Source organism: Pangasianodon hypophthalmus, chromosome 7 (assembly GCF_027358585.1).
Source record: "Pangasianodon hypophthalmus isolate fPanHyp1 chromosome 7, fPanHyp1.pri, whole genome shotgun sequence".
Lineage (NCBI taxonomy): Eukaryota > Metazoa > Chordata > Actinopteri > Siluriformes > Pangasiidae > Pangasianodon > Pangasianodon hypophthalmus.
In genome coordinates this window covers 29385184-29400474 of record NC_069716.1, presented here as the reverse complement: position 1 = coordinate 29400474, position 15291 = coordinate 29385184, and the positions used below count along the sequence as shown (strand labels likewise).

Here is a 15291-nt window from a genome sequence, read left to right as displayed (position 1 = left end):
TGCCATGCACTTTAAAAATTCTAGCCTAAACAAAATTCTACTCATCACCTGTCTTCTCATATAGCCATTTATTAAAGCCAGACAGGTTTTAATCAACGTTCATCCAAGGATATATTTTTTTTTTATTTAAGCCATTATTTATTTAATTAAGATTTCTACCACAGGTGTGTCTAGAAATCTAGAAGCTTCCTCTCGACTCTTTCTGGAAAGCAGGCTGAAGAAGGGAGGATTGAGGAATCATGGATTCATCAGTGAAGAGTTTTTTGATTCCCATAATGCTGTTCACCGTGACAGGGTGAGAAAAGAATCAGGAAGGACAGACAGGTGTTAAAGCATGCTTTGCTCCAAGATGTGAGCTCACCTTGATATCTGAGGGTCATGTTTAGACAGCCATGGGGAACCTACAATGGTTATCATGAAAGAGAGAGTTTCAGCATTTGAAGAGCGATGCTGGGTTTGAAAATGTTCCCCCTCCTAAGGGAGTGGAATCAAGAGCTTTGATGGTCAAAGTGCCTGTGAGTGGTATAAGAGGGATATTCAGTAACTGAGCCGTGGTTTTATCCATAAAACTTCCAGCTGCACTGGAGTCAGAGTGTGGTGGAAAATGCTGAGGTTCCGAACACTTTTTCGGGGGTAGTGTAATGGCTTGACTCACCTGTATTTGTCGCTTGTTTTCAGGTTTTCAGGTCTCAGTGTGCATGTTGCTTGGAGATACACCATATTTCCACAAACCAAATCGTCTTTGACGTTCCTTTTCACCTGAAGATAGACTGACCTGAGCAATTTCCATAGGTGCAGAGTCACTCGGGATGAGTGGTGGTCGGGAGCTGACGCTGCGTGCTGATTGGAGTTTTGGGAATCTGAGCAGATTAAACTACAGCATGTGACTAAATGTTGCTAACTTCCTGAACAGCTTCCTGACAGCTTGTCATGTTACCAAGAAACCGCAAAGAAGCGTAAACTCCTCTTTCCCGAAGATGTTGGCAAACATACAGCTTTACCTCTGCCAGTTACAAAGCGCTGACACTGGAGACTCCTTTCTTAAATGCATGTGTGCTTACTTTAAGCTATACTATACGATAATACAGCCTTCACTCCTCTCAGAGCTGCTGTTATAGCAAATGAATCAACACCTCCTGACCAATCAGAATTGAGAATTGAACAGAGGCGTGATATTGTTAAGGTGTTGTGTGTGAGGTTGATTTTGATTATTCAACTTGTTTAGTTTTTTTTATTAAGAGTGTTACTGTGTTAATGTTACTGATGATGTATTAATGCACAACTTAATGAACTTTAATGTAAAAAAGCATTAACATGATAACTTTCTCTCCTATCACAGTGTGGATGTCAGGCAAATGTGCCAGCAACAGAAATAGAAATGATTAGACATTATGATTATTTTAGTGTGTTGTAGACTTTATAGTTTACTCTACAACGTCCACAACATGCTTTTTAATCATTATTTATTTCAGTATCTCAGACAATACTGTCAGTAACAGCATGTCATAATTTTTCTGTTATTTCTTCTTTCTTTTTTTCTATCAAATGCACAAAAGTTGCAGTCAGTTTTGTGAGAGCAGCCTGAGTCGGGTCGCTGTGTCATGGGTCACAGGTGCCGTAGTCAGAAGAATGGAAGCGCTGAAGTCCTGAGTCGTGCTGGTTCGGTTTCCTCCTCTGAACATTTAAACATCAATGCCTATAAACATCATGGAGATGTTTTTATTATTTAATACATTAATACATTAAATAAGCCACATGCAAGAGGTGATAGTAGTTACAGTAACCACAAGAACATATAACTATACTTACTATAATTATTAAAACCATAATTATTACTTATTATTAATATGACTAATATTCATATTGTAATTAGATTTATATTTTAGATTTATATAATTTTATTCATAATATTTGTTATTATTATTATTATTATTATTATATAATTAGTACAACAGCAACAGTCAATTAATCATAAATAATGAAATATTTTGGATTTGCAAATCATTGCATTGTCATGTTTAAACACTAGTGAAACACTTAACTTTGTATTAATAAGCTAAGTAATGTTTAAGGGAAGACAGCTAGCTCGCTAGCGGCTAACTAGCGGTTAGCCTTAAGATTAAATCTACCAATATGGATTAAGCCATTATGTCTATAAAAGATACACATCTCTGAGTAAAATTTAACATATTGTTATGCAGCCGCAGCTCAAGGTTTATGCTGACCTTCTGTCATTAAAAAATTTTTTTTACACCCGTTTCCCGCTAAAATGCATTAGCTTTCAAGCTAACATGCTACCGAACAAATTAGCTTAGCACAGTCCAAATGTCAGCTAACGCATTTTACAGCTTAAATTTAAGCTTAAAATGGACATTTACTCTATTTTAGAGTAATTATAATTATAACAATTACTCTATTTTAGAGTAAATGACAGTTTTCATGACAGTTTGTTGGTTTTAAATCATAATATCTGGTCAAAACTTGCAAACAGCTGAACTTTCTTTTGTATTTTTGGGCAATTTCTCAGTAAATATTAGCACTACATTAGCACTAGCTTGCTAATAGCTGAAGCTCAAATAGGCTAGTTACACAAAATGGCGGATAGTTTCACAAGATGGCGCTGTTTGGCGCGTGCATTACTCCTTTCTGAGGGAAGTGTTTTGTTTTGTGAGTTGTTAAGAAGTTGTTTATCACATTTTAATGAACATTCTAAGGAATACTTTAAGGAAAAGGATTTTAGGATTTTATTTCATTACTTCCGATTTAGGGGTACTAACAAACAGATTACCTAAACAACCAGTTGTATTACTCATTAAACCATTGCAGATAAACAACCATTCATTTGTTTAAATCCATCAAAACAGCCCCAGCACATCACATGCCTCACTAATCACTCACACCTGTTTTCCACCTAATTAGCATCACTATTTAAGTTCTGGATTGTGTTTGTCTCATTGGTTATGTTTACATGCACGTCATTATTCCGATATTAATCAGAAATTGGCAATATTCTAATTAGTACTGAGTCATGCATGTAAACGCCACAATCTGATTGCCCCCTTCAGATTAAGACAATATTCTGATTTCCCAAATTACCTTAATTGGAAATTTGTTGCATGAAACAAATCTGTCTTTATTCAGAAAGTCCACTGAAAGGAGATATACGTGCGCGTGCTCAGTCCGCAAGGAATTGTGGGTGCTGAAGAAGTGACATATTTGTGGTTTAATCTGTAAAATGTTGATTAGGATGAGAGGAAGTTTAATCTCATATATTTTTATGTCTTGTTTAATTACTGTACTTTTAATCTAATTTTTTTTACACTTTTTTTGGCTATTTTTTAATATTCAATATTTTAGTTTTTTTTTTGTCACCAATATTATGTATACAGATAGAAATTCAGATTAAATATAAATTAAATATATCCAAATATATTTATATGAACAAGTCAAGACAAAAGACAAACAGATTAAACAGACTATATGCGTTTATATTTATATATTTTCCATAAACAACAATGTAAACAGGTATTTAAAAATGTTAGAATAAATAAATATTATGAATTAATTTTTGTACAAAAAAGATTATTAAAATAGAAATGTTACAATAAGACAAAAGTGATAATTTAGAATAAATTAATTATTGTACATGGAAAAGTAATTTATAGTAAAGATGATGAGGAGATTCAGATCCAGAAGTCACGTCCTGTACTCTCACACTGCACAGCTTTACTGTAGTCCTAAAAGCACAAAAAATACTTCACTTAATTTCAGATAGCACTCATTTATTAGCAAATAGATCATAAATATATACATCAAATAATCCACTGTTTAACAGAGGAAATTCTCACATTAAATGGAAAATGATCCCAATCAAATTGAATTGGATTCAAATGTGACAGTGTATCATGTACACTCGTCTCAGCCAATCAGAACACACCTTTTTAGACTCATTTCACTAAATAAAGCTGGCGTCTTTATGCTGGAGAATATTATTTGTGTTAACTATTCTTACCTGATGTGACAGGGATGTTTGCGGATTCATCAGAGAGTCGAAGCTGGAGCTGAAGAGCTCATCGCAGTTGGGAATTTCCATTTCAGTCCCGTCTCTTTGCTCTGTTTCCACTCGGATAAATCCGCTTTCTGATTGGGGTGCAACGTGACGCTGTTCGAGGAGTCCGTGATCACAGATGAGGTCACTGTGAGGAGGAGTGATGTGTTCTTGTTCATCCTGGAACGTATTTCCATTTCTTGCAGTCCAGGATTCGTAAAAATCACTGCGAGGATGTTTATTCTTCTGGAAATGGAAGGCTTCCATTTCATTTCCAAGGTTTCCTGCTTCCCAGGAATGGGAAGTCGAGCTGTGTTGAGGAGATCTGAGCTCTTTGTTCTGGCAGTAGGACATCTCGAGGTCGAGCTGAGAGGACAGGTAGGAGATGTAGCGTATGGCGAGTCTCAGCGTCTCGATTTTGGTGAGCGTTTGTCCGGCTGGAGCCACGAAAGGTGGAAGAAATGTCCTTAAATAGTGGAGCGCTTTGGTCAGATCCCTCATTCGCAGCTTTTCTTTCTCGCTGGCGTTCCTCCTCTGCTTGCTCGGGTTCTTGCAGCGCGTCCTCCTCGGCTTTGGCCTTCCTTCGCTAGATGATTCGGGAGATGAGACATTGTAGATCTCTGAATCAGAGCTGAGAGAGCTGTAGCTGAAGAGAGGAGAGGAAACATCCATCCTTCTTGCTTTCAGAGGGACGAGTGTAGGCTGGAGAGTCTGAGTCGGAGGAGGATTTTATACACCAGGAGGTGTGAAGTGACACCTCCACAGGCGTCTACAGCCCACTGCTGTCTGTCTGCTGAGGATGCTGGGAAAGAAAACAAGTGAGAGAGAGAGAGAGAGAGAGAGAGAGGGAGAGAGATAACGTCCACCTGTTCTGTGTGGACATTGGATTTGAGGAAATTAGAAATGAAACCCCAGACATGTGCCTGTCTGAGCTAAATGTCATGTTGTGGATAAAAAGAGAAGATGCAATAAAGATGATGGACGTAGATTATTTGAAGGAAATAATAATATAATGAATGTGACTTTTTTTGGCTTGACGCTTTTTGATGATGTCATCTTGTTGCATCTCTCCAAAATACTTCACAAAAACATCCAAGTTTCTTTTGACCACTTGTTTCCTCAAACTTCATTTCAAATCTGCTACACGTCTACTCGGAGGGGAAAAAAATCCTGATCTGGGAAACAAAAACACGCCGAGACTCACGGCCAGACGCGTGAATTTTCACTCCTCTGACCACAGTAACGTCTCTGACTCATTAACTGCTGCAGCACGAAGCCACATGAGCATGCAGGGTTTCAGACTCGGGTAGGGGGCGTGGCCTGAAGTCTGAAGCATTCTTCAGTTTTACAAACACAAGGTTCCACTATGACAAAACTAGACTATAACTGGAACCCTTTCAGGAACCATTGAAGACTGTAAAGTTATTCAGATGATAGTGATGTGATTTGTATAATTTGTTTAAAATATTGACTTATTTTATTTCTGCAAATATGGTGTCCATCAAACTCTTAACTCACAGATTTGTACAGATTTAATCAGAGCTAAAGTGGAGGCTATAAGCTTCCGTTACGTAGCTGCATTAACATCGTAGCTGCAGAATTAAAGACGCAAACTTCACACGTTACAAAATAAAAATTTGTGCTATGATTTCTGAATTTCTTAAATGAAGTTCACAGTAGATGTACTGATAAACCAGTTTATTGATAAACCGGTGTTCTGATAAACCGGTGTACTGATAAGCCAGTGTACTGATAAACCAGTGTTCTGATAAACCGGTGTTCTGATAAACCGGTGTACTGATAAACCAGTGTACTGATAAGCCAGTGTACTGATAAGCCAGTGTATTGATAAGCCAGTGTACTGATGAACCAGTGTACTGATAAGCCAGTGTACTGATAAACCAGTGTACTGATAAGCCAGTGTATTGATAAGCCAGTGTACTGATAAACCAGTGTACTGATAAGCCAGTGTATTGATAAGCCAGTGTACTGATAAACCAGTGTATTGATAAGCCAGTGTACTGATGAACCAGTGTACTGATAAACCAGTGTATTGATAAGCCAGTGTACTGATGAACCAGTGTATTGATAAGCCAGTGTATTGATAAGCCAGTGTACTGATAAGCCAGTGTATTGATAAGCCAGTGTACTGATAAGCCAGTGTATTGATAAGCCAGTGTACTGATAAACCAGTGTATTGATAAGCCAGTGTACTGATAAGCCAGTGTACTGATAAACCAGTGTACTGATAAGCCAGTGTATTGATAAGCCAGTGTATTGATAAGCCAGTGTACTGATAAACCAGTGTATTGATAAGCCAGTGTACTGATGAACCAGTGTACTGATAAACCAGTGTATTGATAAGCCAGTGTACTGATAAGCCAGTGTACTGATAAGCCAGTGTACTGATAAACCGGTGTTCTGATGAACCGGTGTACTGATAAGCCAGTGTACTGATAAACCGGTGTACTGATAAGCCAGTGTACTGATAAACCGGTGTTCTGATGAACCGGTGTACTGATAAGCCAGTGTACTGATAAGCCAGTGTACTGATAAACCGGTGTTCTGATAAACCGGTGTTCTGATGAACCGGTGTACTGATAAACCGGTGTACTGATAAACCGGTGATGTCAGTAGGTCACAGCTGCACGCTAACGAGGTGACAGGGTCAGACTGAGAGGCGGAGCTAAACCCTGCTGAACTCCAATGCCACGCCCCCAATCACAGAGGTGTGAAGCGGCACCTCGTGCAGGTCGGATCACGGCCGAGACCTTTTCACTGCGCTGGAATTTCACACCAAACATGTAAATGAGATAATGAAGCTTGTTGAGCGCGATGAGGAGACGACGTCACATCACCGAGATCCGCAACAAGAGCCAGGAAGATTTATTAGCTCAGATTAAAAATGACTCTGGAAATAAATTTAGATCTTCTAGATCTTCTAGATCTAGATCTGTCACTTTAATACTGTTGTGTGTTTGTGTTTTTGTGCATTCTTGGTGTGTCTCTTTTATATTTTTTATACTTACATATATATATATTTTTTAATATCTTTTTATCTTTATATCTGCTGCTGTAACAATGCAAATTTCCCCTTTGGGGACGAATAAAGGATTATCTTATCTTATCTTATCTTAAAAATTACAGTCTCGGATTAAGATCAGGATTAATCCCAAACACAAATCCAGACATTAAAAAAATTATACAAGTCTGTCTCTGTGTAATTTTACGATTTTTAGATATTAGCTGATTTTTTTCCCCCCTCAATAAAGTCAAAGCAAATTCTTGTCAAATTTGTGTTTTTTAAAATTAATCAGTGTCAATTAAATACAATTAGTTGGATGTAAATCATATATTTATAACATGAACTCAATTAAAAAAAAGTTATATGGAACCTTGAAATATTCAAGGGTGTTTAATGAATTTTGGAAAAATGTCAGAATAAGAAAAATAATTACAATAATAATTAAATGAAATAATAATTTAAATAATTTGTGTGGTCAGTTTCACCCTGAACTGCTCTGTGTTTCAGTTTTCTTAATATTATTTTTTTTTAATAAATTTCCACACGACTTTAATGCCAGTCTCTTTAGAGAAAGGATTCTAAATAATTTTTAAAAATTAAAAATGACTAAAAAATGTTAGTGTTTATTTTCTGACTGAGAGGTCAAGAGTTCATGACTTCGGCTCCATGAACTGTTTCTCCCTCTTCTTTATCACTCTTCGGTTTATTATCCGACACCTTAAAGTGTGTGAAAAGGTGGGAATTTTTCTACAAGTCTCCAGAAGAAAAGGTGGAATTTTTAAAGTCATTGTGATTTACTGCAGAGTTTTAGACTTAGCTTTATTTTTTATTTGAATATTTCTTACTCATACAAACCAATTGGTCTGAAATGCGTTTTTAAAGTTTTGTGACTGACCTTTAATCCTGAACTAGATCCTTATTAGGAAAGAAATTTAAGCTCAAGTTAATTATGTATACACTGAGCTACAGTGTTAAATCTTCAGCAGCTAGAGTAAAGCTGAAAGTGAATAAAATAAAACCTCAGACAGAGCCGTAAACAGGATCAGCATCACAGTGATGAACCTTTGTTATCTCTCCACTCTTCCATAAACTGCTCTGACTCTGACTCTAATTAAACTGTTTGATTTTATCGAGTTAAATATTTTGGTTTAAAAGAGAACCTGGATGAATTTCCTGTTGATTTCACATTATCTTTCATTGATTATTATCAGATTTTTTTCTGAAGTTTGTGTTCATATTTCTTAAAAATGACGCACTGAATTGACTTCATGTTAAAGAAGCGTGTAGTGTACAGTACAATAAGAGGCTTTTTTAGCAAGAGTTTATTTTATTTACTTCTTTACTCAAAGCCTATTACTATTTCTTACAGAGCATTTTCTTCATTTTTTGTGATTTTCTCACAGTGAACTGATTTCATATTAAATCATTTTATCTAATTATTGTAAATGATAGAAGTGATATGCGTAAACACTGATGCAGAACAAACACTGTGTTCTAGGAAAAAGACATTATGTTCAGTAATGAATAAGAAAGCGTGCGTGTAAATGTTTCTAGAGTAAAACCCTGTAAATGTGCGCAACAACAAAAAAAAAACTCTAGCTAATCATGAACCTGGTCTCATGAAGGTAAAATTTTACATCATCTTCTTTCCAAAACAAACTCTGCTCATTTTATGTTTAGAGCAAAAGCAAAAGTTTAATTTCAGTCATAACATAAATACATTTTTATCCATAATTGTACTTTTCCAAAAAAAAAAAAAAAAACTTTATTGATGTTATAGTCTTCAGGACAGTTTCACAGGTATTCCATAACATTAAACGCAACTATAAACGGTTAAAAAGTATAAGTAAAATTGTATTAATCTAATTAAATTAATTACATTAGCTCTGATCACACAATCAAATATCCTGAATTTCCTGATTTCGAATGTTTTTTTTAAAAAATTGCAATAACATTAGACATTTAATTCAGTCACTAACCCTGATATTAATTTAATTAGTACACCCCTCTTTATAACAGCCCGTATTATCGTTCTTTCTGCTCTCAGTCAATCAGAACACACCGTACAGGACTGATAACTGATCATTACAGAACCTTCATGGAGTCTTGTAGCAGACATTTAGAGATAGACTAGTTTTTTTTAAAGGATGGTGGAAAAAAGACAGCGCAGTTCAGCATTCCCATGGGAACTGGTGTTTTTTTTCTACTCTGTGTCACGGGGAATATTTAACACCGTGAGTGTGAACGAAAAAACAAGCCGACAGACAAGAAACACGAGTGTGTGACATCTAACCACTGGATAAACACATCCGGAGGAGAGCAGCGTCCAAAAACAGACGAGCACCATCCAGAAGATCGTGTTTATATATAACCATGATGTAACAGGAAGTGATACAGGAAGTCATTCCTGCTGACTGAATGCTCTCTCTATTCTGAATCTATTTAAAATAAAAACAAATATTTTATTTCATTTGTGTATGTATTATTATCTTTAACATAATACTTTTTAAAATGTACTTTTTATTTTTAAAATAAATTGGACAACACGATTGCTGATATTGCACGATGATCCATTACTAAACAGATTCTTTTTAAACAAAAGTTGTTTATTGTGAAAATTTAGTTTTTTTCCCCCATTTTTATAATATTATTAAGAATTTCAGCAACATGTGGAATCTGTGGAATTCCTTGTTTTTATACGCCTTTTAAAATCACCGATACACACATCCATCTCACCCTCAACCCTGACCAGTTTCTCAGTCCCTGCTGATGAGAAGCATCTGCACATCGTGATGCTACCACCACCATGCTTCACAGCATGGATGGTTGTTGGATTTCTGACTTCGTGCCAAGGTTTCATCAGACCAGAAAACTTTTTTTCTACATGTTTCCTAAATCTCCAAACATAATTTCGTACACGCTTTGTAGAGTGGCTGGGTTATAAATCTAGAGAAATGTTTTATTCCTGCTGCAAAGTGACAAATAAATCCTTTAATTGTTTCCCAAACACACAAAACATGAATTATTAATATTAAAATGAACTGTAAGAGGGCGGGGTCAGTGAAAACAGGTTGAGAGTTGGAGAAGCAGAAAGAAAAATCAGTGTTTTTAAATAAAAATCACTTGCTATGTGTTTTTAATATGCAGAATAATATGAAATAGTTGAATGAGGGAAAGCAAATACAGACACACCTGAGTCAAAATACCTGAAATAAAAAAAATAACAGACTCAGCAAGTATATAATTATATAATGCAATTCACTGAATAGTCTAAATGATGGACAGGCAAAGAGTGACGACTTGGGACAGTTTAAAAAAAATAAATAAATAAAATAAAAATGCCAATGAATCATTTGAAAGCCAAAAGAATCGACTCTTATGGATTCGACTCACATATTGAGAGTTGACTCACTGAAAAGAGTCGAAATTCCTGTAACTAATTCTCACGTCTCCGTACATAATATCTGAAATTCATCTTTAATGTTGTTTTGCTTTTTTATTTTTATTTTCAAGGTACTTCCTGTTTTTTTTTTAAAGGTTTTACAGGTAATGAGACAAACTCACACACCTTAGAGCACGTGAATAAATGTATTTAATTTTATACTCACAAAATAAAATAAACTAAAATAAAATAAAACAGACAAGACACTGAAATAATTAATCCATTCCAGTCAGACACAAAAACAAAAGAAAATAAAGACAAGCAGATAGTTATGGCTTTTCTTTACACAATGACACGAACACGAAATAACAAAACACACGTTTTTCACACGTTATAAAACACGTTATTATTCACACACCAGTTCCTTTACAACAGATTTATCCAAATCACTGTTTTTTTTTTGTTTTTTTTTTTGCTATAGCTGTTAAATTAAATAATCATTTTTATTGATTATCGAACACAAAGCTGCAGATTTGAGATTTAAAGCTTGATTTATAAAATTCGTATTTAGTTTTAATGTTAAAGCTTCAGAGTCAGATTATGACACATTTTATAAAGCAAATTAGTGCTGCGTTCAAAACTGTGGTGTGTGTTGCTCTATTGTAGTAAAGCTAATCATGCTAATTAGCGATTAGCATATCAGATTAGCGGTCTACGTAAATACAGCCTGAAATACACAGAAACACTAAACACACCCCTCACACACCAAGAATAAAACCTTATAAACACTCCAAACCTTAAATAACCACCATAGTGAGGTGTTAGCATGTGTCAGGTTCTACATTTGCTAGTGTTTTGCTAAAAAGGCTAATGGCGTAGCAGAAAGGTGATCTAACGTTAGACGTTTTAACTGCAAAACCGATCCAGAAAAATGAACTTAATGCACTACAGAGCAAAAGTGATTTTTGTAAATGTTGACTGAAGATTGTTTATTGTTTAGCATCGAACAAACATGCTAAGGCTGTTCGCTTTCAGTCACTGTTAGCATTAGCATTTCTGTCCTTCCTTTAAGAGTGTAAGAGTACAGTGCAGAATTGGTTATAAATAAGAAACTGCGATCAGTTTATGACGATCAGTGTGACCTTAAAAATTATTTTATAGCATTCGATGTCTCATGTTTTTTTTTTTTAGCAAATCTGCTAAAAAATTAACAACAACTTAAATTAGCATCCCTCTTTTTTCAGATGTGATGAAGCTGACGTGTGTTTGGTGTGTGAAGTTCGCTTCTTTAGTAACTTCTGGAGCTGATGCTAATGTAGCAAGTAATGGAAGCTTATAGCCTCCAGTTTATCATGCAAACTACATTTAATTTTTGGCCTAAACTTGCTTCACAGTCCAGACTTACTAATACGAGACGTTCAAGCCTTCACACACACTCTGTACAGCATCGTATATCCAATCGATTATTATTTACAGCGACACAGAACACACACAAAGCCAAATCCAGCCCAGTAGTTACGATTTTAACATCTGTATTTATGTCTTTGGAGGTTCTGTGGTGAGTGTCGAGCTTTACACTGTGTTCACTCCGGCGGCCATTTTTCATCTCAAATTGTTATGTGCTGGTTATTTTATGAGTGGTTGCCATGGTTTCACTCCTAGCGCCTGGCTAGTGCGATATGAGCGCATAAATGATGTAGCTAGCTACAGAACATACGTAAAAACCCATTTCTCCTCCGAAAAAGCAGATATTTTTTTCACAGGTTGTCCACAAGTTAAGTTCTCAGCATACTGAGTGTGGAGACGACGTCTGTGCGTCTTGTGTGAAGACACAATCACCGTCATGAACATACAAGCTCGTATACCTTCTGCGGTTTCATATCAGTTTTCATGTACGAGTGCTCCAGTGCTGCAGGTGGCGCTGTTAAAATTTCATGACGATTTTCAACAGTGTGTGGTGAATGGAAGGAGGACGCAAGTGTGTGAAATCAGCATGATTCATTTTGGGAAATCCATGAATTGTATTTTTCGTAGCCAAAACACAGATCGGAACATTAAAACAGGATAATCCATGATCAGAAGATCAGAGGACATCTGGAAATAGACCAATGACAGATCAGGGGCGGAGACAAGACCCGGTTCAATAAAATACAGAGTGTTCATTGAGCTCGGAGCCTGAGAGGTGGAATTGTGACATCGATGATTACAGGAAAAATATCGCCACTCCTCAAAGTCATGCATGTTGGAGTGACTCATTTTTAACGACCAATCGTATGCTGCCATTTGCGTGACGTCCATTTGCACCATGATTAAGTCATGTTGAAGCTTTTAGCTGAACGTCATCTCTGCACGAAATACGCCCAGGGCTTTAGATGTTATTTTCTGGCTAAAGATACCAATTATGAAGAGTGCATCCCTGCTCTTCGCAACTGCTGCCATCTATTTACATCAAAACTGGTCTGTTTTACGTAAATCAGAAAAGCTTGTAGCAGTAGAGCGAGTCTCAGGGACTGGAAATGAATATGGATCAAAAATGGATAAAGTTTCATAGCAGCGGGGTGAAGAGAAGCATATCGCCATCCGTCACTCCTGCTGCGTCACCACACCTGTTAAATTCCACTTATTCCCCGCCCACTTTTCCCACTTTTTTGACAGTTGCTCCACCTTCTGTCTTGTTACGTCGCCACCGGTGTGAACACAGAGAGACATAATACAGCTCAAAGCGTACACTCCTCATCAAATCTAACACACATGGTGGAAAATTCAGTCTTAAGCTTCAGGAAATCAAAAGAACATCAGGATCATGAACAAAGCTCACAAAAGGGGAAACATTAACGCATATAGTGCATGTGGAATAAATGAAAAGTGAAGTGAGTCAGAGATACCTGAAATCTATATTTTATAATCGGCTCTAGAGGCTTTCTTCTCGTTTACAGCAGGCGTGAGTGAAGGTGCATGATGTTGTTATTCTGTTATTCTGATTTTATGTTGTGATTTTTAGTCTTTGGGGGATTAGTGGGTGTTTTTTCACTGCACCTTTAACTAACAAGAACCAACAGGACACGCGGCTCTGGTTCAGTTTGAGAGGAAACGTAAACGGTCACCATGACGACGGTAAAAGCGACCGCATCCTCGTTACGGCACGGCGACGCCAGCGTTAACTCCAGCGTGACAGAAGGGCTCGGATTAACTCTGTTCCTCTCTCTGATTGGTTAAAAAATGCCTTCAGGTATTTTTGTTTATTTGTACTGCATCAGCATGAAAATTTTAGCTGATGATTAATTGTTAGACAAATAATTAAAAACTTAAAATTATTTTTTTTTCCCTGTGATTATAAGAACATCAATGATGTAATAATTGCACACATTTTTAAACACTGATATATAAGTAAATTAAAGTTTTGATGAGTATATGGAGGGAAAAAATTGCAAAGAGAGACAAAAAAACTATTACTGAGGTTATGCGGTGTAACCAATCAGATACAAACAGTGCTGTTAGCCCCGCCCCCTGAGCTCCTGCATGAGGTCCTATATTCTTTCTGGTGCCAAAATTTTCAGTACTTTGTGCTATGAAAAAACATCCTTACAGGTTTATTACTGTTTCATTTGGAGTCTGAGCGTGACAAGCTGAAGTAAAAATGTGTTCATGTAAATAATTAGTTTGAGGTGCTGTTTGTTATTTAACCTGATGATTATTTCTATTGTGATTAAATCTACTGAGATGCTCTTGGACACCGGGAGTAAAGTTGTAAACACTCGTTTTTGGTCTCTGGACATTTTTTTGTGAGTTTATTGATAATATAGTAGGATATTGTGTCTGTCTAATAACATTTCTAGTTAGCACGTCAACTACTGTTTCAGCCTCTTGTGTATATGTGTGTGTGTGTGTGTGTGTGTTGTTTTCCCATCACAGCAGAACTTTCTCTCTGGTTTCAGGCAGTTTCAGAGCCAGCAGTCCTCCACACACCAGTGCAGCACAGGACAGGAGGATGGGAATGACTTTAGTGATGCCCACAAATGAGGCAAAGATGGAACTGCCCAAGATGGCCGCCAGTTTACACACTGCGTTTAGGACACCGAATGCTGTGGCTCTGTAAGGACAAGGCAAGGGGGAGGAAAAAGAGGGTTTAATGGCTTCGGTAAAATGTTTAATAACTGATCAAATAAAATCTTGGTTGTGTTTTTTCTTTGATTAGAACGTAGCCTTTAGTCTGAATTATACGTATTTATAATACCACGTGTATACAAGATGGCTGTCGCTGTTTGGAGCGTCGCTTGTGTACGTCCTCAGAAATGAACGCTTTGTGTGGTGCAATACCAGCGTAAATAGTGGGAGAATTACAGCACTATGTGACACTGTGTCCACAATTAAATAAACAAACCAGCATTGTGTCACAAATCACATACGTACTATTCTACACTAACTGGTTTTCTTATTATAGTTAATGTTTGAATTCTAAAAACCTCTCATGACTTTACACTTTATACATACCAAGAGCTCTGTTTTGTGAACCAGTCTTCTGGATTTTCTAGATTAGTAAATACTTTTGTCTGTAAGGTCAGAGTTTTCGATTTGAGACGCAGCTCATGACAGCAATCACGACGACAGTAGGAAGTTTTAGTCAAACGTAGCTCGTCCGCCTTTTTAATTTCGCTGTGCAAGAAACCGCTAAACATTTTACATTTCGACTTGGAAACCTGATACTTGTGGAAGTTTTGGTTCTGATGAGCCATTTAGGGAATGTTGCTTTTAATCTTCCAGATGTACATAAGACACAAAAAGCGAGTGTGTGAACAATGCCACTTGCGCTGCTGCTGCTTCTCCATGCACACATAA

The 15291-nt window shown here is 36.7% G+C and overlaps 2 protein-coding genes across 4 annotated transcripts in view; both read right to left on the bottom strand.

Annotated features, from left to right (window-relative positions):
- Positions 1 to 3467: 3467 nt before the first annotated feature.
- mespbb (mesoderm posterior bb) lies at positions 3468 to 4845 on the bottom strand. Its single transcript, XM_026946650.3, has 2 exons — positions 4013 to 4845; positions 3468 to 3737 (listed from the first exon to the last, which is right to left on the bottom strand). The coding sequence occupies exons 1-2, from the start codon at positions 4718 to 4720 to the stop codon at positions 3684 to 3686; spliced, it is 762 nt and encodes a 253-aa protein (XP_026802451.1). The 5' UTR covers positions 4721 to 4845; the 3' UTR covers positions 3468 to 3683.
- Positions 4846 to 9236: 4391 nt separating this feature from the next.
- Positions 9237 to 15291, bottom strand: part of sv2bb (synaptic vesicle glycoprotein 2Bb) — a 40189-nt gene continuing 34134 nt past the window's right edge. For all 3 annotated transcript variants that reach the window (XM_053235761.1, XM_053235758.1, XM_053235760.1), the window contains exon 13: positions 9237 to 14545. In XM_053235761.1, the coding sequence (XP_053091736.1) occupies positions 14362 to 14545 (184 nt within the window). In that variant the 3' untranslated portion in view covers positions 9237 to 14361. The remainder of the gene's footprint in view (positions 14546 to 15291) is intronic.